The 26,286-nt window shown below is 39.3% G+C and overlaps 1 protein-coding gene across 3 annotated transcripts in view; it reads right to left on the minus strand.

The window, feature by feature from the left end:
- Window positions 1-5,478: 5,478 nt before the first annotated feature.
- ANO6 (anoctamin 6) overlaps window positions 5,479-26,286 on the minus strand; it is a 200,350-nt gene continuing 179,542 nt past the window's right edge. For all 3 annotated transcript variants that reach the window (XM_027093542.1, XM_027093540.1, XM_027093541.1), the window contains 4 exons: window positions 23,568-23,773; window positions 19,402-19,604; window positions 17,830-17,935; window positions 5,479-8,696 (listed from right to left, as the gene is read on the minus strand). In XM_027093542.1, coding sequence (XP_026949343.1) covers window positions 8,490-8,696; window positions 17,830-17,935; window positions 19,402-19,604; window positions 23,568-23,773 — 722 coding nt within the window. In that variant the 3' untranslated portion in view covers window positions 5,479-8,489. The remainder of the gene's footprint in view (window positions 8,697-17,829; window positions 17,936-19,401; window positions 19,605-23,567; window positions 23,774-26,286) is intronic.

Consider the following 26,286-nt stretch of genomic DNA (forward strand, 5'->3'; position numbering starts at 1 on the left):
AAATATATATCATTGCTCCCATAGTCCACCTCTTCAATTTGGGATGATTCATTGTCTATTCAGGTTTTCCTCAGATGCAGGGTACATCAAATTGATTGTGGAGATTTAATCCACTGTTCCTGAGGCTGCTAGGAGAGATTTCCCTTTCTCTGGGGTTCAGCCTTAGATTTGGACCCGCCTCTGCACGTAGGTCACCTGAGGGCATCTGTTCTTTGCTCAGACAGGACGGGGTTAAAGGAGCATCTGATTCGGGGGCTCTGGCTCACTCAGGCCAGGAGAGGGAGGGTACGGATGCTGGGCGAGCGTGCGGCGGCAGAGGCCAGCATGACATTGCACCAGCCTGAGGTGATCTGTGCGTTCTCCCAGGGAAGTTGTCCCTGGATCACGGGACCCTGGCAGTGGCAGGCTGCACAGGCTCCCGGGAAGGGAGGTGTGGAGAGTGACCTGTGCTTGCACACAGGCTTCTTGGTTGGGGCAGCAGCAGCCTTAGCGTCTCATGCCTGTCTCTGGGGTCTGCACTGATAGCCTCGGCTCACGCCCGTCTCTGGATCTCCTTTTGGCAGTGCTCTTAATCCCCTCTCCTCGTGCACAGCAAATCAAAGAGGCAAGAAATAGTCTCTTGTCTCTTCCGCAGCTCCAGACTTTTTCCCAGACTCCCTCCCGGCTAGCTGTGGCGCAATATCCCCCTTCAGGCTGTGTTCACACAGCCAACCCCAGTCCTCTCCCTGCAATCCGACTGAAGCCATAGCCTCAGCTCCCAGACCCCGCCCATCCCAGCGGGTGAGCAGACAAGCCTCTCAGGCTGGTGAGTGCCAGTTGGCACCAAACTTCTGTGCGGGAATCTCACCGCTTTGCCCTCTTCACCCGTTGCTGTGCTCTCCTCCGCACCTCCGAAGCTTCCCCCTCCACCACCCGCAGTCTCTGCCGGGAAGGGGCTTCTAGTGTGTGGAGACATTTCCTCCTTCACAGCTCCCTCCCACTGGTGCAGGTCCCATCCCTATTCTTTTGTCTCTGTTTATTCTTTTTTCTTTTGCCCTACCCAGGTACGTGGGGACTTTCTTGCCTTTTGGGAGGTCTGAGGTCTTCTGCCAGCGTTCAGTAGGTGTTCTGTAGGAGTTGTTCCACACGTAGATTTATTTCTGATATATTTGTGGAGAGGAAGGTGATCTCCGCGTTTTAATCTTCTGCCATCTTGAAGCTCCTCCACACATTTCTGAATATGATTTTTTAAAACCAAAGAACATCTTTGAAGTCTCTTTTGGGCAAAAAGACTGCCCCGATGGCCCTAGCTCAGGCTTCCTGGGACTGCTGGGGAGTGGGCTGGGCTGGGCTGAGCTAGGGAGATAGCAGGACTTAGGTTTCCAGCACAGGCTTCTTGTATAACTTGAGATTTTTAAATGACATGTTGCATTTTTTTTTTTTTACATCTCTATTGGAGTATAATTGCTTTACAATGGTGTGTTAGTTTCTACTTTAAAACAAAGTGAATCAGTTACACATATACATGTTCCCATATCTCTTCCCTCTTGCATCTCCCTCCCTCCCACCCTCCCTATCCCACCCCTCTAGGTGGTCACAAAGCACCGAGCTGATCTCCCTGTGCTATGCGGCTGCTTCCCACTAGCTATCTACTTTACGTCTGGTAGTGTATATATGTCCATGCCACGCTCTTGCTTTGTCACAGCTTACCCTTCCCCCTCCCCATATCCTCAAGTCCATTCTCTAGTAGGTCTGTGTCTTTATTCCTGTCTTGCCCCTAGGTTCTTCATGACATTTTTTTTCCTTAAATTCCATATATATGTGTTAGCATACGGTATTTGTCTTTCTCTTTCTGACTTCACTCTGAATAACAGTCTCTAGGTGTATGATCCTTTTAATGTGCTGTTGGATTCTGTTTGCTAGTATTTTGTTGAGGATTTTTGCATCTGTGTTCATCAGTGATATTGGCCTGTAGTTTTCTTTGTGACATCCTTGTCTGGTTTTAGTATCAGGTGATGGTGGCCTTGTAGAATGAGTTTGGGAGTGTTCCTCCCTCTGCTGTATTTTGGAAGAGTTTGAGAAGGATAGGTGTTAGCTCTTCTCTAAATGTTTGATGGAATTCGCCTGTGAAGCTATCTGGTCGTGGGCTTTTGTTTGTTGGAAGATTTTTAATCAGTTTCAATTTCAGTGCTTGTGATTGGTCTGTTCATATTTTCTGTTTCTTCCTGATCAGTCTTGGCAGGTTGTGCATTTCTAAGAATTTATCCATTTCTTCCAGGTTGTCCATTTTATTGGCATAGAGTTGCTTGTAGTAGTCTCTTAGAATGCTTTATATTTCTGCAGTGTCTGTTGTAACTTCTCCTTTTTCATTTCTAATTCTATTGATTTGAGTCTTCTCCCTTTTTTTCTTGATGAGTGTGGCTAATGGTTTATCAATTTTGTTTATGTTCTCAAAGAACCAGCTTTTAGTTGCTATCGTTTCCTTCATTTCTTTTTCATTTATATCTGATCTGATTTTCATGATTTCTTTCCTTCTGCTAACTTTGGGGTTTTTTTGTTCTTCTTTCTCTAATTGCTTTAGGTGCAAGGTTAGGTTGTTTATTCGAGATGTTTCCTGTTTCTTAAGGTAGGATTGTATTACTATAAACTTCCCTCTTAGAACTGCTTTTGCCGCATCCCATAGGTTTCAGGTCATCCTGTCTCCGTTGTCATTTGTTTCTAGGCATTTTTTTAGTTTCCTCTTTGATTCCTTCAGTGATCACTTCGTTATTAAGTAGTGTATTGTTTAGCCTCCATGTGTTTGTATTTTTTACAGATCTTTTCCTGTAATTGATATCTAGTCTCATAGCGTTGTGGTCAGTAAAGATACTTGATACAATTTCAACTTTCTTAAATTTACCAAGGCTTGATATGTCACCCAAGATATGAGTTATCTGGGAGAATGTTCCATGAGCACTTGAGAAAAATGTGTATTCTGTTGTTTTTGGATGGAATGTCCTATAAATATCAATTAACTCCATCTCGTTTAATGTATCATTTAAAGCTTGTGTTTCTTTATTTTCATTTTGGATGATCTGTCCATTGGTGAAAGTGGGGTGTTAAAGTACCCATAGGAAAACTATGAATGTGTTACTCTTGATTTCCCCTTTTATGGCTGTTAGTATTTGCCTTATGTATTGAGGTGCTCCTATGTTGGGTGCATAAATATTTACAATTGTTATATCTTCTTCTTGGATTGATCCCTTGATCATTATGTGGTGCCCTTCTTTGTCTCTTCTAAGAGTCTTTATTTTAAAGTCTATTTTGTCTGATATGAGAATTGCTACTCCAGCTTTCTTTTGGTTTCCATTTGCATGGAATATCTTTTTCCATCCCCTTACTTTCAGTCTGTATGTGTCTCTAGGTCTGAAGTGGGTCTTTTGTAGATAGCATATATATGGGTCTTGTTTTTGTATGCATTCAGCCAATCTGTGTCTTTTGGTGGGAGCATTTAGTCCATTTACATTTAAGGTAATTATCAATATGTATGTTCCTATTCCCATTTTCTTAATTGTTTTGGGTTCGTTATTGTAGGTCTTTTCCTTCTCTTGTGTTTCTTGCCTAGAGACGTTCCTTCAGCATTTGTTGTAAAGCTGGTTTGGTGGTGCTGAACTCTCTCAGCTTTTGCTTGTCTGTAAAGGTTTTAATTTCTCCATCAAATCTGAATGAGATCCTTGCTGGGTACAGTAATCTTGGTTGCAGGTTTTTCTCCTTCATCACTTTAAATATGTCCTGCCACTCCCTTCTGGCTTGCAGTGTTTCTGCTGAAAGATCAGCTATTAACCTTATGGGGATTCCTTTGTGTGTTTTTCGTTGTTTTTCCCTTGCTGCTTTCAATATGTTTTCTTTCTATTTAATTTTTGACAGTTTGATTAATGTGTGTCTTGGCATATTTCTCCTTGGATTTATCCTGTATGGGACTCTCTGTGCTTCCTGGACTTGATTAATTATTTTCTTTCCCATATTAGGGAAGTTTTCAACTATAATCGCTTCAAATATTTTCTCAGTCCCTTTCTTTTTCTCTTCTTCTTCTGGAACCCCTATAATTCGAATGTTGGTGCATTTAACGTTGTCCCAGAGGTCTCTGAGACTGTCCTCAGTTCTTTTCATTCTTTTTCCTTTATTCTGCTCTGCAGTAATTATTTCCACTATTTTATCTTCCAGGTCACTTATCCGTTCTTCTGCCTCAGTTATTCTATTGATCCCATCTAGAGTATTTTTAATTTCATTTATTGTGTTGTTCATCGTTGCTCGTTTCATCTTTAGTTCTTCTAGGTCCTTGTTTCTTGCATTTTGTCTATTTCCATGATTTTGGATCATCTTTACTATCATTATTCTGAATTCTTTTTCAGGTAGACTGCCTATTTCCTCTTCATTTGTTAGCTCTGGTGGGTTTTTATCTTGCTCCTTCATCTACTGTGTGGTTTTGTCTTCTCATTTTGCTTATCTTACTGTGTTCGGGGGTCTCCTTTTTGCAGGCTGCAGGTTTGTAGTTCCCATTGTTTTTGGTGTCTGTCCCCACATTTCTTTTTTAATCATGTACTTTCATCATTTTTTAAAACGTTACTAAAAATGTCCTTGCTACAAAATCACGTTGGCAGTGAGATCTGTGTAAGTAAACAACTGGCACTGTATCTGGTGGGGTCAGATAAATACCAGTTATTTAAGAGATTTCATCATTTCCCCAAAATGAGAAGGGGGTACTTTGCTAAAGAAGTTCTAGTTGCTCCTTTGCTGGAGTTAAAATGCTTGAAGGGAAGAATAACATCATCGGTACCCGTACCATTTAAGAATTAGAGAAAATGCTTCTTCCTATTGGTCCAGTTATGGACTATTTTTGACTTAGTTTTACTGCAAGCTTAATGAGATTTAAGCTGGTCAAAAAAGGAAAAGAAATCAAAGGATGGCATGAGTTAATATCTGGATTTTATGTTGTCCAGGATAAAAAAGAAAAAAAGGTGGTGTTTTGTAATGAGATTTTCCTTTATATTCTTCTTCATAATTAATTTCCCCTTTCTGTACCCAAGGCCACGGCAGATCCAAACAGAGCCTTTCTGAGCCTTATTAGAGACATGTCCTCTCTGGGAGTCATTGCCCTATGTCAGGTGACATGCCCCATGTGTAGAATGCAGAGGCATCTTTATGCAATTAATGGGAAGCACCTCTCCCTACTAGTGGAAGCATCCCGACACTGGCACACCTGGTCTCCAGGCTTGGTGCCCTGTACAGGCCTCAATCGCAACAACTGTCTTCAGCAGCCCTGGCTGAAACCCCACCCCCAATTTTTCCCAGAAAAAACATGTTTTAAAGTAAGTGCAAGTTATGAAAAATACAATTTTAGATATAATCCACATAAAAATGCACATCTGTTATCTGATACATAATTGGTAAATAGATATACATCTGCTCTCTTTCTTAAAAACATTGTGACAATTGCATACAGAGTAGATCACAGTATTGTTTTTAAAAATGAATTTATTAAATTGCTCATAATTATAAAAGATTAAAGTGCACAGAAATTTGCAAAATATTACAAACTTTACATCTTATGCCACAGTGTATGAAAAGCATCATGAATATTTCAGTTTTACTTAAGTTGTTCATACATTTTAACTTTTCAAACATCTTAAAATATAATATGGACACAAGAAAATGGTACAAGAAGTGTTTCAACAACAGAGCGTATTCTGACCCCCTATTGTGAATTAATGTTTTCTGAAATTCAAGATGCACATGCAATTATAAGGGAAGGCTTTTGGTGATAAACAGTTTGCAAAATGGTCTTGTTTAGTTTTCAAACAAAAATGAAAGCTTTCCCTTCCTATTGACATAACTAAAGTATCTGAGGGATATTTAAAGAAAAATCTCCTGAGTATTTTGGTCTAATGCTTTGATTTGTTAAAATTCACAGGCATCACAAAAGGATACAAAGTAAAATTTCTCTAGTGGTTAACACCAGGCAGGTCTAGGCCCAGATTTCCCCTTCACAGGTCCACTGCCACACCCATACATTTTTCCAAGGTGCTGCCTCTGCTCACATTTACAGAGGTAGCCCACGAGTGCCTGCAGACACAGCCCCACATTTTCTTCACTACCCACTAGTCAGCACTAGACTTACATGAACACTGTCAGTGTCACAGGTTAACCTGGGTCCCCACTACAACCTGGCCGTTTGGGGAATATTGGCAGTGTCATACATCACATTCGCTGCCTTAAAAGGGTAGAGGTTTTTTTCCCTCCTGTCCACAGAAGCAAATTTTAAACTGTGAAGACGATTTATGAAAGATGGTTTATGAAAACATAAATGAATTCTTTTCAAGTTCTATTTTATATACAAGGAGATAAGGCAAAAACATTTCCTTTTCTGTGACTCCATAAGCAGTGAGTAATTGCCATATCCAACACTAGGAGATACTCCTACACTTCAGAGAAGAGAAGAGGTAATTGAGAGGAATCGGCACCACTTCCAGGAGCAGTGTCCCGGGTGAGCAGGGAAAGGGATGAGAACACTTCCCCACTCGGAAGAAATTCATTTCTTTCTCCCAGTGTGGCCCGATCTCACATGGCCTGTTGTGAGCACTCTCTGATCACACCATTAACATTATCAAGAAAGCTAGTGAAAAGGTCCAGATCCACTGGGACAATTCAAAAGTCCAGAATACTGTTTTGATGAATCCTACAGAAATACTGTTTTGTTTTTAAACATTCATGGCAGGCATTTAGAATTGTGACCTGGAGTGAAGCTACTCTATTAAATCTGCTCACTGAATAGTGTTTCCTTTTCCTTTGCTGCTGGGACTCTGAGTGTCTTGGCTCCTGTGGCACCTGGGCATTTAGCAGCATCCCAGTGGGTGGTGGCCCATCTAGCAAGAATCCCGTGCCAGACACCCTCTCCTGCACCCAGCCCTGCCTTGTCACCAGTCACAGGTGAGAGGTACGGGCCCTGTGTCTTTTCCAGAGCTTACAAGAGGGCCTGGCACCCGAAAAGCAGTAAAGCACAGTAGAGACTGTGGAGCTGAATAAATTAAGGTCAAGATGTGCACGGTGGGGCAGAAGTTTAGCAGGAAGTTACCTCCATCTGACGGCAGAGTTTGTGACCAAACTAATTCGTTTTCTGACCCTTAATTGCCTGACTGGCTTGAGGGGAGGCTGGAAATTCAAATCAAATCCCATCTCTTTTCTTTTCTGGGAATAATCTAGGTATTCTCCTGTCTCTCCCTTTCCCTCCCTAAAAAATGCTCCCCAGGTGCAAACAAGTTACTGGGCTGGGAGTAAGAGAAGGGAGGATGCGCTGAGCTACCTTCTCTGTGGCAGATGCTTTGGTAGGCTGATCACTTGGACGTGCAGAACCCCTCGCAGGCACACGGCGCAGTCACGCTGAGGGCACTTGCTGTTCTCTTGACAGGCGCAGCACTGGCCTGTCACAATGGCCGTGAGACAATCACAAGGTTGCTTGTAATACTGTACTTCCTGGGATCTCATGGATAAAGGGCAACTGGTGGGAACCTGATGCGCTCATCTTTTCCAAACCATTATGTTGATAAATGTGTAACTTTAATCACTTGATTTCATTTTTTTTCAAGAAATGACATATCTTCAGAAGAGGTAAATTAATTATCCTGATCAATACGAGTCACAATTCTGTTTCAATCTGTAACTTTCCCTGCTTTTGCCATCTTATTCCCTTGAGATTTGCAAAGCAGTCAACATTGATTAGGCACAGAACATTCTAGGAGTGCTCCTGGAAGATGAAAGGTGTCACTGTGAATTAGCACAAATATGCTCAGAACCTTGCTATCATCTTCCTTGCAATCCATTAAAAGTATTTCTCTGAGATGGAAAGAAAGGCCAAGATGAAGACCGAAACTATTGCCTCATTACCTGAGATTTCTTTTTCTGTAGGAATGTGATAACGCACCTAAATATTGTGAAGTCTTGGATCTATCTGTCACTTAATACAGCATTCAAACTGAATTCTGCATTAGATATTTTTAATACACAACTGCTAGCATGTCTAATCTTTAATGATGGTATTTGTAAGGGAAAGATAACTCTGGAACAGATCTGGCAAAAAGTGAAGAAATGAAACAGTGCCTAAAAATAAAAAAAGATCATGTGCTTGAGAACAGAAGGAATGAAAATAATCAAATGGAGGGAAAAAATCCACTCTACTTTGGTAGGGGTTGTTTTTAAGCACACAAAGACACCTCTTCTGTGTTACTAAAATTCCAATTTATCAAAAAAAGTAACATTTTTGGTTTTCCTGGTGATTAGTTTTATGCCCTTCTTGATCTCAATTTTACATTTTCCAGTTCCTACATCGCTAGCTGAAACTGAAAAATAATCTGCATGAAAATGGTCATAGTTAAGACTCATATTTGCTGAAGTGATTTAACTTATTCTCATTAGTGATTCATAATATATTTTGATAAAGCTAAATTCTTTAAAGTGCTTCTCAGAACATAAAACTCTTAATCTGATTTTGGTCGTATATTGTTATCTACTACTGCTATCATCCTCTCAGCTATGACTCCCATATTTTTGGTCATGTCTTTGAGGTGATTCTCATGAAGAAGCTTCTGGGTTAGGTATTTTTCTCTCCTGATCTTGCTCTTCGTGCTTTTCGATACGTCTGGAATTGCATATGAAATGAAAAATTTCACAGAATAGATGATATGCTAAGGGAGAGAAGAAAAATGTCAATCACAAAGAGAAGTAGGGGAACACAGAGTTTCTTCCATTTATTTTTGCTAGTCATTATAGCAGTATATCAGGACAAGGTGGTGGGCATTCATCATGTATACCCCATCTCTCCCACCACAGCATGGCTCTGCCAAGGTGCTACATTTTGTTACTTTATACATTTCAAGAATACTATTTGACATGTAGAACAGAATACATCTAATATCTAGAACACTCACCATGACACTGACGATGCTGTGATATTTTTATGTGTGTTTCTTTCCTATCTTGTTCCCAGGCCTCTTCCCCAAAGGTAAACACTGAACTATCTGTGTGAGTATATGTATATAATTTTCTTTTACTTTGAATAGTTTAACAAGGTATGTATATATCCCCAAATAGTATCTTGTTTAGTTTTGCTTGCTTTAAGCTTTATAAAAACAGTATGATACTGTCAGTATGGTACAGTCTTTTGCAAATTGCTTTTTTTCCATTCAAAATTAGTTTCTAAGACTCATCAATGTTATTGTGCATAACTGTAATCCATTTTCACTTCTATATAATATTCCATTGTGCAAACACACTGTAATTTATTTGTTCCCCTATCAAAAGGAATTGGGTTTGTGTCTAGTTTTTGGATTAGAAACAATGATGTTGGGAACATTCTTGCACTTGGATTCTGGAGAATACCTGTGAGTTTCTCAAAAGCGTGCACCTAGGGGTGGAACTGCTGAGACCCTCTGTTACATGAATCTTCAATTTTACAAGAGTGTACCAACTATACCAGCTGACACTCCCACCAGCAGTGTGTGATGATTTCAGTTGCTCTACATCCTTGTCTGCACTTGTTACCATCACTTTTTTTTTTTTAAACCAACATGGTGATTATGAAATGGACTTTCACTTTGGTCTTACTTTGCATTTCCCTGATGACTAATGAGCTTGAAAACCTTTTTATTTATTCACTGTTCAAAAATCCCTAACCTAGCAAGAAGATAGAGATAACATAGAATAAACATAATTAAAAACAAATAAATTACACATAGTGTTAAAAAGTGATAAGAGCTATGGGGAAAAAAGTGACTGACATGAGCTAAGTGAAGCAGAGTAAGAGTTATCATGAGTGTTATGGTGGGAGGTAAAATTTATATAGATTTTATATAGATCAGTCTGGACATGCCTCATTGAGCAAAGATTTTAAGGAGGTGAGGAAATTAGCCATGCAGACATCAGGAAGAAAGACATTCTAGGCAAAGGGAACAGCCAACACAGTCCATCATCTGGTAGAAACCTGAAGGGTACATTCCAGGAAGGCTGGAGTGAAGTGACCTCAGGGAGGTAACAGAGCATGGCTAGATTGTGTTTGGCCTTGTATGTCATTATAAGGACTTTGGCTTTTACTCAGAGTGAGATGTGAAGACAATAGGGAGTCCAGTTGTTAGGAGACTGTTGTCCTAATTTGGGCAAGAAATGATGGTGGCTCTAACTTGGGTGGCAGCAGCAGAGCTGGTAAGAAGTGGTCAGATTTGTGATACATTTTCAAAGGAAAACTCAACAGGACTGGATGTGGAATAAGTGGGGCAGAGAAAACAAGGGGGACTCCAAGAATTCTGGCCCAAGCAACTGTTGAGATGGAACTGCCATAATTGAGAGGGGGGTAAAACTGTGGACAGAACAGATTTAGTGCATGGTAGGGAGAAGAACATTGCAAGTGGACTTAAGAAAATATGGGAATTTAGGGCAGTAGATTTGAGGTATCTGTTAGATATCCAAGCAGAAAGGTCAAGTATGCAGTTGGATTGATGGGCTGAGTTCAGAAGAGGTTTTCTGGGGATATCCATTAGTGAATCACTGGCATACAGATAGCACTTAAAGTGTCCGGACTGCATGAGATCACCAACGCTGTGGGTAGAGAGAAAACACAACCAAGGAATGAGCCATGGATCATTAAGAAGAGAAGGAAGGGACGGGCAATGAAGTTAAGACAGGACTGCATAGAGAGGTAGGAAGAAAGGCAAAATATGTGTTTCCCTGGGAGCCAAGTGAGGAAGAATTTCAAGGAAGAGTGATCAGCTGTGTCAAATGTTTCTTGTAAGTCAGGTAGTGTGACAGTGGAGAATATTTTGAGCTGAGAGAGATATTGGTGAGTTCAGGTGATAGAATTACATAGTAAAGAGGCAAAAGCTGATGTAGGAAAGAGGTTTGTTTTTTTTTCCCATCCATTTCTGAGGTAGGTAATATTTACAGATATGAAGATTTTCTATGTTACACCACCCTTGCTGTTCTGGGATAAAGCAAATGTGGTATGATGTCATCTTTTGAAAATAGATTGCTAGATTCAGTCTGCACATCTTAAAAAGACCTTTGCCTCTATGCATTGAGTAAGACTGACATAATTTCCCCTTCCCTTTCTAATCTTGTCTGATTTTAGGAACTAAAAGGGGTTGGAGAGTATTTCCTTATCTCTGGAGGAGTGTGTATAATATTGAAATGATCTGTTCTAGAAAGTTTGGTATCACTCTCCTAGAAAGCCATATGGCTTGGTGTTTTCAATGGGGACAGATTTTTCAATTACTCAAAGTTTTGCTATAATTTGAGGTTTATAGTTACCTTCTTTAGCATTTTAAAGATATTAGACTCTTCTCTTCTGGCTTTCAGATTGATGTTAAAAAGTCTACTCTCAAGACACAGACTGGCTGAATAATACAAAAACAGTACCCATATATATGCTGTCTACAAGAGACCTACTTCAGACCTAGGGACACATACAGACTGAAAGTGAGGAGATGGAAAAAGATATTCCACGCAAATGGAAATCAAAAGAAAGCTGGAGTAGCAATACTCGTATCAGATAAAACAGACTTTAAATAAAGAATGTTTGTTACAAGAGACAAGGAAGGATACTACATAATGATCAAGGGATCAAATCAAGAAGAAGATATAACAATTGTAAATATATATGCGCCCAACAGAGGAGCACCTCAATACATAAGGCAAATGCGAACAGCTATAAAAGAAGAAATCGACAGTAACACAATAATGGTGGGGGACGTTAACACCTTAATGGCACCAATGGACAGATCATCCAGACAGAAAATTAATAAGGAAACACAAGCTTTAAATGACACAACAGACCAGATAGATTTAATTGATATTTATAGGACATTCCACCCGAAAACAGCAGATTACACTTTCTTCTCAAATGCACACGGAACATTCTCCAGGATAGATCACATCTTGGGTCACAAATCAAGCCTCGGTAAATTTAAGAAAATTGAAATCATACCAAACATTTTTTCCAACCACAATTCTATGAGATTAGATATAAATTACAGGGAAAAAAACGTAAAAAACACGAACACATGGAGGCTAAACAATACACTACTAAATAACCAAAAGATCACTGAAGAAATCAAAGAGGAAATCAAGAAATACCTAGAGACAAATGACAATGAAAACACGACAATCCAAAATGTATGGGATGCAGCAAAATCAGTTCTAAGAGGGAAATTTATAGCAATAAATGCTACCTCAAGAAACAAGAAAACTCTCAAATAAACAAACTAACCTTACACCTAAAGGAACTAGAGAAAGAAAAACAAAATCCAAAGTTAGTAGAAGGAAAGAAATCATAAAGATCAGAACAGAAATAAATGAAATAGAAACAAAAAACCAACGGCAAATTTCAATAAAACTAAAAGCTGGTTCTTTGAGAAGATAAACAAAAGTGATAAACCTTTAGCCAGACTCATCAAGAGGGAGAGGACTCAAATCAATAAAATTAGAAATGAAAAAGGAGAAGTTACAATGGACACCGGAGGAATACACAGCATCACAAGAGACTACTACAAGCAACTCTATGCCAATCAAATGGAAAACCTGGAAGAAATGGACAAATTCTTAGAAAGGTATAATCTTTTAAGACTGAACCAGAAAGAAATAGAAAATATGAACAGACCAATCACAAGTAATGAAATTGAAACTGTGATTAAAAATCTTCCAACAGAAGTCCAAGACCAGATGGCTTCACAGGTGAATTCTAGCAAACATTTAGAGAAGATCTAACAACCATCCTTCTCAAAAAATTTCAGAGGAAGGAACATGCGCAAACTCATTCTATGAGACCACCATCACCCTGATACCAAAACCAGACAAAGATACTACAAAAAAACAAAATTACAGACCAATATCACTGATGAATATAGATGCAAAAATTCTCAACAAAGCACTAGCAAACAGAATCCAACAACACATTAAAAGGATCATACACCATGATCAAGTGGAATTTATCCCAGGGATGCAAGGATTCTTCAATATAGGCAAATCAATCAATGTGATACACCATATTAACAAATCAAAGAATAAAAACCATATGATCATCTCTATAGATGCAGAAAAAATTTTGACAAAATTCAACACTGATTTATGATAAAAACTCTCCAGAAAGTGGGCATAGAGGGAACTTACCTCAAGATAATAAAGGCCATATATGACAAACCCACAGCAAACATCATTCTCAATGGTGAAAACCTGAAAGCACATCCTCTAAGATCAGAAACAAGACAGGGATGTCCACTCTTGCCACCATTATTCAACACAGTTTTGGTAGTCCTAGCCATGGTAATCAGAGAAGAAAAATAAAAGGAATACGACTTGGAAAAGAAGTAAAACTGTCACTGTTTGCAGATGACATGATACTATACATAGAAAACCCTAAAGATGCCACCAGAAAACTACTAGAACTAATCAATGAATTTGGTAAGGTGGCAGGATACAAAATTAATGCACAGAAATCTCTTGCATTCCTATACACTAACAATGAAAGATCAGGAAGAGAAATTAAGGAAACAATCCATAACCACTGAAACAAAAAGAATAAAATACCTAGGAATAAACCTACCTAAGGAGGTAAAAGATCTGCACTCAGGAAATTATAAGACCCTGATGAAAGAAATCAAAGATGACACAGATGGAGAGATATACCATGTTCTTGGACTGGAAGAATCAATATTGTGAAAATGACTGTACTACCCAAAGCAATCTACAGATTCAATGCAATCCCTATCAAATTACCAATGGCAATTTTTCAGAACTAGAACAACAAATCTTAAAATTTGTAGAGAGGCACAAAATACCCCAGAGAGCCATAACAATCTTGAGAAAGAAAACGGAGCTGGAGGAATCAGGCTCCCTGACTTCAGACTATACTACAAAGCTACAGTAATCAAGACAATATGGTACTGGCAGAAAAACAGCAACACAGATCAATGGAACAGGATAGAAAGCCCAGAGATAAACGTACGAACCTATGGTCAACTAATCTATGATAAAGGAGGCAAGGATATACAATGGAGAAAAGGCAGTCTTAGTGCTGGGAAAACTGGACATCTACATGGAAAAGAATGAAATTAGAACACTCCCTAACACCCTACATGAAAATAAACTCAAAATGGATTAAAGACCTAAATGTAAGACCGGACACCATAAAACTCTTAGAGGAAAACATAGGAAGAACACTCTTTGACATAAATCACAGCAAGATCTTTTATGACCCACCTCCTAGAGTAATGGAAATAAAAACAAAAATAAACACATGGGACCTAATGAAACTTAAAAGGTTTTGCACAGCAAAGGAAACTACAAACAAGACGAAAAGACAACCCTCAGAATGGGAGAAAATATTTGCAAATGAATCAATGGACAAAGGATTAATGTCCAAAATATATAAACAACACATGCAGCTCAATATCAAAAACAAACAAACAACCTAATCAAAAATTGGGCGGAAGACCTAAACAGAAATTTCTCCAGAGAAGACATGCAGATGGCCAACAGGCACATGAAAAGCTGCTCAACATCAGTAATTATTAGAGAAATGCAAATCAAAACTACAGTGAGGTATCACCTCACACTGGTTAGAATGGGCATCATCAGAAAATCTACAAACAACAAATGCTGGAGAGGGTGTGGAGAAAAGGGAACCGTCTTGCACTGTTGGTGGCAAAGTTAACTGATAGAGCCACATGGAGAACAGTATGGAGGTTCCTTAAAAAACTAAAAATAGAACTACTATATGACCAGCAATTCCACTACTGGGCATATACCCAGAGAAACCCATAATTCAAAAAGACACATGCACCCCAATATTCATTGCAGCACTATTTACAATAGCCAGGTCATGGAAGCAACCTAAATGTCCATTGACAGATGAATGGATAAAGAAGATGTGGTACATGTATACAATGCAATATTACTTAGCTATAAAAAGGAATGAAATTGGGCCAGTTGCAGAGACATGGATGGACCTAGAGACTGTCATAGAGAGTGAAGTCAGAAAGAGTAAAACAAATATTGTATATTAACGCATATACGTGGAATCTAGAAAAATGGTGCAGATGAATGAGTTTGCAAGGCAGAAATAGAGACACAGATGTAGAGAACAAACATATGGACACCAAGGGGGTAAGCGGGGTGGGGGGGTGTGATGAACTGGGAGATTGGGATTTACATATGTACAGTAATATGTATGAAATAGATAACTAATAAGAACCTGCTGTATAGCACAGGGAACTGTACTTCACTTTGCTGTACAGGAGAAACTAACACAAGATTGTGAAACAACTATACAACAATTAAAAACAAACGTCTAGGGCTTCCCTGGTGGCGCAGTGGTTGAGAGTCCGCCTGCTGATGCAGGGGACACGGGTTCATGCCCTGGTCCAGGAAGATCCCACATGCCGCGAAGCAGCTGTGCCTGTGAGCCATGGCCGCTGAGCCTGTGCGTCCAGAGTGCTCCGCAACGGGAGAGGCCACAACAGTGAGAGGCCTCCGTACCACAAAAAAACAAAAAACACAAACGTCTACTCTCATTCTAATCTTAATTTTCTTTGTCAGTCATCTGTCTTCTTTCTCAGGTTACTTTTAAGATCTTATATTCAGTGTGCTGCATTTTCCTTACAGTGCATGTAAATATTGACTTCTTTTACAGTTTCTTATTTGTTCATTTTGGCTCTGTCATTTATTTGTTTAAATATTCTCATATATGGTTAAGTTATATCCCTTATCTGATAATTCAAACTCTTAAAAGTTATTGATGGTCCAAATCAGGTTTTTATTTTTTAATTTTTTTTGGCTAAATCTCATTCTTGGTTTTTTCGTTCTTTTTTTAAAATTTCCCCTTTGCCATTGTTGATCTTTGATAGTTAGCTCATATTTGCTTATCTCAATCTGGGAAAAAACTGGGGTCTAAATTAAGGATACTTTTATTCAGAGAAGATATGCATTTCCCTCTGCTTGGAGACATGTTTAGCCTTTTGTGGGGTCCCTGGCTGAATCCAAGAGTCTCAAGTTCAGCTCTTCTACTGCACTGCTGACCCAAAGCTTGGTCTCCTTGGGCTTTTAGGTGGAGACACTAATAACAGCACTTGTTCTCAGAGCAGTCCTGAACTTCAGAGGTGCTCACTGCTCTATTTCAGGCAATCATGGTGTTTTCCTCTTTGTATATTCTCTTTCCTTCTAGTAAGCGCAAAACTGCAAAGGAAATTATGTTTTTAACTGATTCTAAATGTTTTGTAGTGAGATGGCCCCTCACAGCATCTAGTCCACCATGATATCAAAAGTAGAAATCAAAACACTTTGGCAACTACCTATTTGAATATAAACTAGTGACTCTTGCCGATATATCAGATACTGTACTTCAGGAATCCACTTATGATGGTGAACTAATGATGAACTATTTTCTTCTGTTAATTTTTGGTAACTACTTAAAAAAATACTAGAAAAATTATCAAAGCCAGGTAGCCTGTCCCACTTTTTTCTTGCTAACAGATTTTGATTCTCCTCAGAGCAAACCAAACACCTCCTGTCTCAGCCTACTTAGCTGCTATGAGGAACCATGTGCTGTAGTTCTAGCCAATGAGATGTAGGTGACAGTCTGCTCTGGGGGCTTCTGGCAAAGCATTTTCTTTCCTAACAAATAGGAAAAGATTTGGCTAGCACCACCCTTCTCCTTCCTCCTGCCTAGAACATAAATGTGTTATCTGGATTTGCAGTAGTCATATTACAACCACAGAGTGACGTGCAATCAGAGAAAACCTAGAGAATCAGATACAGTCCTTACATCAGTGAGCTGGTGTTAATTCAGGAGCACCCGGCTACTCCTAGTGAAATTTGTTATGTAAGAAAAATCAGTCCCTATTTGTTTAAGCCACTATCGATGGGCTTTCTGTTTCTTGCAGTTAAATATAATACTAACTGACCACACCAATGAAGTAACTTTCAAATCTTTGGAATTAAGTAGTAGTTATTCACTTGGTGTAAGAAGTAAAGTTGGTTAGATCAATTTCAAATTTATAGCTGCCTTAGTCATTTTTCATAGCTGGTAAATTTCAGGGATGTAAAAAACTATTGTAAGAAGGTATACTGTGAAAATGCAATTAAGATAATACAAATAAAAATATTATAGCAATAAAAGTTTCTCCATGGAAAATATGATCTCTTATTTGTCTTGAATAAGCCCCTTCATAGCCTAATAGCCAGTGCCCCAAATAAAAGGCCCAGTGCCCCAAATAAAAAGGCCTTCAATTAATACTGAACTGAAAGGAATTGAATTCCCCTAGCACACAACATGCCTTTAACTTTTAAAGGAGTTAACCAACTTTATTTATTTAAAAAAATAAATTTATTTATTTATTTACTTTTGGCTGCGTTGGGCTTTCATTGCTGTGCACAGGCTTTCTCTAGTTGTGATGAGTGGGGGCCACTCTTCACTGCAGTGCGCGGGCTTCTCATTGGGGTGGCTTCTCCCGTTACAGAGCATGGGCTCTAGACACACGGGCTTCAGTAGTTGTGGCGCACGGGCTTAGTTGCTCCGTGGCATGTGGGATCTTCCCAGACCAGGGATCAAACCCGTGTCCCCTGCATTGGCAGGCGGATTCTTAACCACTGTACCACCAGGGAAGCCCAACCAACTTCATTTAATTACTGTTCTCAGGTCAAATTTTATTAATAAATGTTATAAAATAATTATTAGCAGGAGATAACATATTGTACATTTTAAGTCAGAAGAGGCAACAACAAAGCCTGCAAATACACTGCTTCATAAACTATTTCAGAGTATACTTTTCCTACCTCCATGACAATGATAAAAGCCAGCTTAGCTGCAATCACATGCCAATAATAGATGTTGTGTTTATACTCTTGTGGGTGTCCAGGAGGGTACCGGAAATCACGATACCTGGAAATGAGATGGAGACATTTCAGGAGATAATTCTTTCTGATCAAATGCTGTAAACAAGGGCCCATTAAAAAAGGTCATACTTCATGCAACATTCTTTTAAATTGGACGTCATATAAATTTTCTCTAAGAGTGTTTGTTTGTTTTTTGGCCACGCCACATGGCATGGCTTGCGGAATCTCAGTTCCCTGACCAGGGACTGAACCCGGGACCACGGAAGTGAAAGCCTGGAATCCTGACTACTAGGCCAGCAGGGAACTCCCAAGTTTTCTCCAAGAGTTTAATTTGATGACAAAACCCTGAAATAACTACTCCAGTAATACTTCATTTAACTTACAAGAGGAAGATGATGGTAATGATGGATTCCATCTTTGTAAAAAAGAACAAAAATATTTTAAATTTTATCCCTGCTTCCTCAAAAGAGTATAACTAAAACAAGTTAGCATATTTTCAGAAACATGCTTATAAATTTATTTATATAATGGTGTCATCAGGGTTCATTCAGCTATGGGGCTCTCTCTCTCTACAGAGAATACTAACCTACTTTTTATAATTTTCTTACTTAATTTCCTTGTTGTCAGACATCATATGCTACTGCTGTTAGTGTATTTCCCTCAGGTAGCACATCTCTCATTTTCTGCCTGTAACCTCTTAGACCTAGTTTAATTACTCTTTAGAGCTATGTAAAGTAAGAGTAACCAGATTCAATGAGGGATTCTGAAGAGGCTTTACTATGTGTAACTTGGAAACATTTATCTGGGGCTTATCTCTGGTTTCTTGGTTGTGTTGTTGAGAATGTGAATCAGAGAAGGCTTTGAGGAGTTGAACTAAATGAATTTTAAAGCCTCCTTTAGGTTTAAGACTTTGATTGAAAACACACACACACACACACACACACAACTCTACGAGCAGTCAACAAACTTTTCAGTTAGTAACTCAGTTGACAAAACTAAGTGTACACTGTCCACAGTTGATCTTACTAGCCATTAATATTAGTGCACAGAGCTTTGGAACACTTTTAGAGAACACTGCTAGGCCAGGCTGAGGTATTTACATTTTTGTCTTTGCGTTGCTTTGTTAAGTGATGGTACATACTAGTTTGTCATCATTCAGTACCATCAGGTTGTGCTTGAATAACACATTAGTCATAACAACTGAATTATCTTGCTTTTTGGAACTCTTAGAGTTTCTTCAGTTCTAAGATATAGGACTTTCCCCCTGGATCAGTCTTCCTGTAATCATTTGAAACTCTCATTTAAAAACCTTGCCTTATGATTTGGCTTGAAAGTTCTAACCCTAGTCTGTATTAACTTTTATATCCCATCCTTTTTAAAGTCTGATTGAAAAGAAAGCTAGGAAAAAAACATCTTTAGCAATTTTATTTAAATGATACCAAATAGAATTATATTACAATAAAAGTCCTTTAAAAGATGAAGTGCATTTTTAAACTTATAACCAGAACTTGCCTGCATGTGGTATAGTCACCAAGCTCAGTGTACGGATTTTCCTTGCTTTTGCTTTTAAAGTCGGCAACGTTGAAGTAGGAGAGAGTGTTGTTGATGTATCCCTCCATGGTGTAGTGTGGGTGGTCCCCATAGGGCGGGACGGAGAAGGACCAGTAATACACCAGGCGGGGGATCATGTCTGATGTGAAAGCAATGATCATGGCCTATGTTGGGAAGAAAACAGTAAAGGGGGTATTAATTGAGAGCCTTTATAGCTAAGGTTAACCGACATGCCAGAATTACATTTTCATCAGTTGATTTTTTTTTTAAATTAAAGACTCAGAAACCTTAATTCTTCCCTGTCAAGTGGATATAGGTAGTGAGTATCCTAAAGTCTTTGAGCAGCTGCTTTAAAGTAAAATAGTTCCTTTGCTTTTGGTGTTTAAGGGAATGTCCAGAAGTCTACCTGCAGTTCAAAAGCAAAGGCCTGATAGTTGCCTATTATGTGTCTTAAGTACAGTAAGAATAATTGTAGACTGGGGTATTGTGGACAACTCAAGAGCTGCTTGCATATGTTATTTGTAAATTATATTTTAAAAAATTAGAATGTAATGAAATTCAATCAACCTTGGAGCACTATTTGATATAATTTAATCTTTTAGGATTTAGAAGTCCCTTTTGTATGCATCATACTAAGGTCAATATTATGAAAATAGGTTGGCTTTATATGATTCCTTTGTAGATAAATAATTGAGAAAAAGCTACTTTTTTATCACTTATCTCTTAAAAATAGAATACTAACTGCATAATATCTATTTTCCTTCAACTTCATACTTTTTCCCCATAGTATCTTGACTTGGTTAGACAAGTCAAACCATAGTCTGATTTAAACACTCAGTACATACTTATGTCTGTTGCTTTATTAGACAGCAAGAACTCTGTTACTTTAATAAAATGTAGTAACAAGAAATTGTATTGGGATTGTTCTATTCATACAGTCAAGCAATGGTATCTATTTTGTTAGACCTAGTGTCTAAGCCTCTAAACTTCCAAAAGGTTAAATAGATAGTTAAAAACACTGTAAATTATCAAATAACATAAAGAGAGTTTAGTGTGTTCCCAGATTAAAGAAATAAATATGGGTCAGTCTTAAACTAGAGTCTATGCCAGGCAGACATTTATTAGGATCTAAAGCTATTATGAATTACATGAATTTTCTCCAAAATTCTTTAATTTGGGCTTTAATCTCTCAATGTGTAAAACTGGTTTGAAGGAAGGAGAAAGTAAAGAATATTCTTCAATCCAAATTCTATGTGAATAAACAAAGCTAAATGTTTCAGTCATTCACTGAAGCAAAAGAAAAGACATGTTTTTTGCACAACACGATCTTAATAGTATTCATCTGAACATATGGTTTAGACACAGTGAGACCACAGGCCAATAAACAAGGTCTCAGGTAAAGCAAGAAAAACAACTGAGGGGCTTTTCTACTGCAAAATCCCCCCCCCCCCACTAGAACCAGCTTTGTCATTTCCTCTGATGTGGAGTCTCTCTGGGTGTGTGTAGCCTTGCCTGTCAGTGGTGGTAGCGGTGGTGGTGAAAGACAAGAATATTTTACTCTTCCTAGATTTCAATAGATTAAAATTTCCTGTTATCATTTAACTCAACTTTAGCTTTTTATAGAATCACCTGCAGATGTGCTTCAAGGAGCTACAAAAATTCCAACAAGGAAGATAATTCTATTGACTTCTGACAAGATACTTTTTCCTCCTGAATTGAGCTGCTTTGAGACACACTGCAAGAATACAAATAAATGCAGTGTGCTTCATTTCCCATGCTGTCCCAAACACAATTTTCCATTTATATCAAAATAAATTAAAATAGGTCTTCAGTAGCAGATGCTCTGGCATGATACAACAATGTCAATTCAGCTTATTTATTGAACCAGCAGCTTTAGAATGAATGATTTTATACCAGACTCCTGCCTGATGCCCTTTCATATCCCTGGTGGCTGTTCTCTTCTTCCTGCTTCCTAAAAGTTCTCCTATTATGGGAAGCTAGCTATTGTTGTGCACATGAGATTGGCAAGGCACAAATTAGGTATGTGAGGGGATAATATACATGTTTCATTCTTACAGAATTATACGCAAACATGAAGAGGAGCTGCGTCTTGGAAGCTGTAACAAATTTTAATATGGAAAAAAGGATTGTCCATAGTTTAATAGATGATCGAATAAGCAATTTTTCTAGGGTATAATAAAACAATGCCCGAGTTATAAGAAAAAACATCCACTGAATGAGAACAGTAGCACCAATTAGTGGGCGTGTGTGTGCCTGTGTGTGCACACGTCTTAGAGACACAGCCAATACTCCATCTGCGCTAGCGGCGTGGAGCCATGCTGGGGGCACGAGGAAAAGGTGCCTCATACGATCAGACCAGGACGCTTGAGTAATGGGGAGTAGAAGTCAATTGAATTTTCTGGTTTGCTGAAGGTCAAACAAAAATGCTTTTAGTTTCAAACCTTGTTGCTAAAAATTTCAAGCACACAAGTCCACGTTCCTGCCTGGCTTCGTGTCGTATAGCATATTGAACATGACAGATGCGTACTTTTATGACTGTGGCGCTTGAAAGGCCTTGCTGTCATGTTTCTGAACATCAGCCTACGTTTCACAGCACAGTGGATGCTGAAGGTGGGGACTAGCTGGGTGTGTGGAAACTGACATAATCTAGCGGTTGTTCTGTGTGTGATTTGCCAACTTTCTCCAAAAAGGAGAGACAGCATGCAATCCAGATAAATTGAGGGTTCTTGGGGGGTGACAGCTGGGTTCCAGATAACTTGTCTTATTGTGTAAAACTGTGACCATGGTCCACACAGTGACACACTGTAAAATTCTTGTGCCTCTAGTTTTGACACCTGGCAAGGTCTACATTGTCACTGTGAATGATGATGTGTAATGAAGGTGGTAACAAAGCTGCTAACATTCCATGAGGACCAGGCTCTGTGCATTCCATGCACTAACTCACTGAATTCCCTAAGCCCCCTTTGTGGTATATAATAGCCTGAAAATATGTGATAGGGAATTACGCGATGTACAAACGATAAAATGAAGCTCTGAAGGGTTAAGTCTTGGCCCAGGATTGTGCAGTTGGGAAGCTGCAGTGCTGGGAGGCACAGCTCAGGCACTGCCCGACTCCGTTCTGTTTCTACAAGTGCTCGTGGGAAAAGGTGGCGGATGCAGGGTAAGTGTGACTTGATTAAGAAGTTGTTAAAACTGGGATATTGCTTCGGTGGGGACTGTAACCTGGGAGTGAAATGGGCAGTGAAATAAGGGAGGAAATAGCCCTGGTTGTACGGGCATTTCTAGGGAAGGCGGTTCCCTGATGGGCTGGCATGGGAATTGCTCTGCTTGCCCGCCCCCTGTTGGCCAGTGAGGGCAGGGGTGGGAAAAGAGAGAGACTGTTCAGACTGGTCCATAATCAGTACAGGTTGTAAACAACTGCATTCTATTCCCTCATCACTCAGACACATGCAGGGCGTGAGGATGCTTAGCTTATGACCAACAGCGGGTAGGAAAGACCACGGGTGGTGTGAGGAGAGATGAGACGTGTCCTAAATCTGCCTCCTCAAGGAACCTCTGCCCCTGGGCACGAGGAAGGCAAGGAACGGCTGGGAATGCACAAAGCGTTTATACTTCATCATCAAATAGTTCCTATTTTCAATTCGTCGTCTGGAATATACAGTAGAATATGGTGGCATGATTGTTATTGTTTTAGGGTCTTCAAACTCTAAATGGATTGATTTCTATCTCCATTATAAAAGCACTGTCGGGTAACTCCTTTTATAGTCATGTGAGGATTAAAATAGTACTTACTGTTAATACTATTACCATGTTTCTGTTGAATAAAAACTAGCAAATGAGCAACAATAGCTTAATGGTCACTATCCTTAGCAGCTGCCTCTGTAAGAGGTCTTGTAATTCACCAGTAATAATACATAATGTACAATAAACAAAATACATTAAAAAATAACAATTACAGTTATAGCAACTATGTTGTTTATATGAATGACAGTATTAGCATCTTCCTCCCATATCATGAAATACCAAACACTGGATTCCTTAGGAAGCAACCCTAATGCATTTTTGGACTTTCCAAGGTCTTTACCCTGTGAAGCCTATTTACTCACATTGGTCACCACAGCCAGAATTGCTATTCCTTGCATGATGGGCTGCCATGCTCCGATGTCCTGGGCTTTTTCTGGCACCATGCGTCTATACTGGGTAGTCAGTTTCCACGCGTCCACTCTTATTTCCAATATATTGTTCACCAGAGCCAACAGAGGGGCCAGTGGAAAAGAGGCCACAAATAAGGTGACGAACCCAAACTGAATAACTGTCAATGGAAGGGACATACATCATGGAGTGGTGGATGGATGGAAGGACAACACATATTCCTTTACTCTTATTAAGAAAGAGAAAGGCAAACAGTGAGCTACATCCCAAAGAGAAAAGACATTCGTGGTAATAATAATGTTCAACAGTGAAAGAATCCAAACAAAAGACAAATATAAAACCTCTGGAGAGAAGACTCATGATAGCCTGTTTCTTTCACATATATACACTTCATAGGAATAACATATTTAAAAATCTTTAATCAACCACAGTTATTTGCTAGTAATAAACTTGGGATACTCTAAGCATATTCTTCATTCTCAGTGTAGAAGTAACAGAATGTTGGAAGAGGATTTGTGATTTAGGGTTAAAAAACAGAAAAGGAATATTGTGGAAATACCTAACGAGCTAAAAAGAAATAAGAAATGTACCGAATGTAAATTTGGGAAGCCTATGTTTGGAGAATGCTGGAGGAAATACGCTGAAAATAAGCAAATGCACAAGCTCCCCTGAGTCTGTGAATGCAAGTGCAGCACATTCAGAGAATTTGGTAATTATTACAAATGATGGAAATGTATGCAGTAAGTGTCTTAATAAGTCAAAATATAATCCTTTCTCAGGAACTTTTATTTCGATATTGTTGCAGTCTATGCGGTCACAGTAAGTCAAAATTGGGGTGGTGGCTTAGAAGTTCTTTCCCTTTGTCTGTAATTTACGTGGCTTCGCTATAGATGGGGCAGCAGAGATCTGGGGGAAGCTGTACCACGGGAAGGTAGGGTTAGCTATGATAAGGCCAGAGATCTAAAGAAGTTTCACACCCTTCTCTCCTAACTGGCAGACCTTTCAAGTGAACTAGCATAGGGATGTAACTAAGACAGTGGATCAGAGGAAAAGGGCCCTAAGCAGGCCCTTTAGGGCTATTGCTCAGCCAAGGGGCGGGGATCGCTCCGGCCAGGAAGGGCAAGACTCTGGAGGCGGTGGCTGGGTAGGAGAAGCTGGCAATCGCTTCTGATATGAGAGGCCAGAAAGTGTCACAGAAAAGCAGTCAGGGTTGGAAAGATCTGGCCGGTCTACAGGCCAGGCAGGAGCCGCTGTATTCAGAGAAATCACACAGGCAAGGACCAGAGTTTGTGACGTTATAGAGTCAGCAGCATGTCACCGAGCACTGATGTCAACATCTGTGTCCATGATTTACCCAACCCTAAATGAAGTCCTCCACCTCCAGGGGCCAGGCAGGTAACAGAAATGTGTGGAATGGGTACAGTAACTGGCAAACTGGCAAGTGGATGTCCTAATGGAAGGAACTGCTCAGAGGCACCATATTGGAACGAGGGCCCAGGGCTGCCAGATCTCCTTACTATTGAAGAGAAGCCAGAAATTAGGACTTTATTAGCAGTAAAGCCAGTTAAAAATCCAGAGGATAAAAGATACCATTCATAAAGACAACAAAGGCACAGACTGTTTAGAAATAAATTAGTGAGAAATGTTAAGATGGTTATGATAATTGACTTAAAAAAATAAAGAACAACAAATAATGATGAATGAATGGACGCACCATATTGTTAACTGGGAAGACTCAAGTTTGGGGACATGTCAGATTTTTTTCTCCAAAATAAAGTTTAGAATTTGAATGCAAATTTAGTTAATAATCCCAAGTGGATTTAAGAAAAAAAGCTGAAAGGTGATGCTAAAGTTCTTCAAGAAATATATACAAGTACACAAGTGAAATAATGAGGAGGGATGTTTAAAGTGACAGTGTTAGGGATATTTCTGAAAAAGGATAAAATGGGACCAGCTCTAAGACATATTAATGTGTATTATATTGCTATGGTAACAGTTCAGAACTAGTGCATTAATAGATAGTATGAATTAAATAGATTTCAAGAACAGATGCAGATATTCATGGGATTTTAGTATATTATAAAAATGATGTTTCAAATCAGTGGATTCAAGTAATGGAGTAATTAGCTAAATCATTAGAAGAGCTGGTATGGAGTCCTCACTTTTGATATCAAAATAAATTCGATGCATTAAACATTTTTAATTAAAGCACCAGAAAAAAACCAGCATGGTATAATCTGCTCTGATATTCAAGCGAGAAGAACTTTCTAAACAACTTTTGAAACCAAGAACAAAAACAAAGGCCTACCAGCTCAGCAAGGCAAAAAAACATCCATTGTGAAAACAAAAACAACCCTTGCCTGAAACTTTCTCATGACCCTGAATTGCTCTCTGATCCTTTCTATGCTTTCTTCTTCACTTTAAAGTCAAGTTTCTTGAAATTCACCTGCGCTGATGATTTCTCCATCACTCAAAGCTCTGCAGCCTCCGCGGCCCTCACCACTGCACTCCGCTTGCTAACTCTGTTGGTGGCTGCGCACGCCAAAGCCAAATGTACTTTTCAGTCATTGTTTATTTGATTACTAGGCAGCTTCCCCCCGCCCCCCGCAGTGCCCCCCACCCCGCCCCCTGCCCCCTCCCAGCAGCTTTTGATATGGCCAAATATTTTCCTCT

This window comes from Aethalodelphis obliquidens, unplaced genomic scaffold (assembly GCF_003676395.1).
Source record: "Aethalodelphis obliquidens isolate GAN/ISIS:26980383/991018 unplaced genomic scaffold, ASM367639v1 scaffold84, whole genome shotgun sequence".
Classification (NCBI taxonomy): Eukaryota; Metazoa; Chordata; class Mammalia; order Artiodactyla; family Delphinidae; genus Aethalodelphis; species Aethalodelphis obliquidens.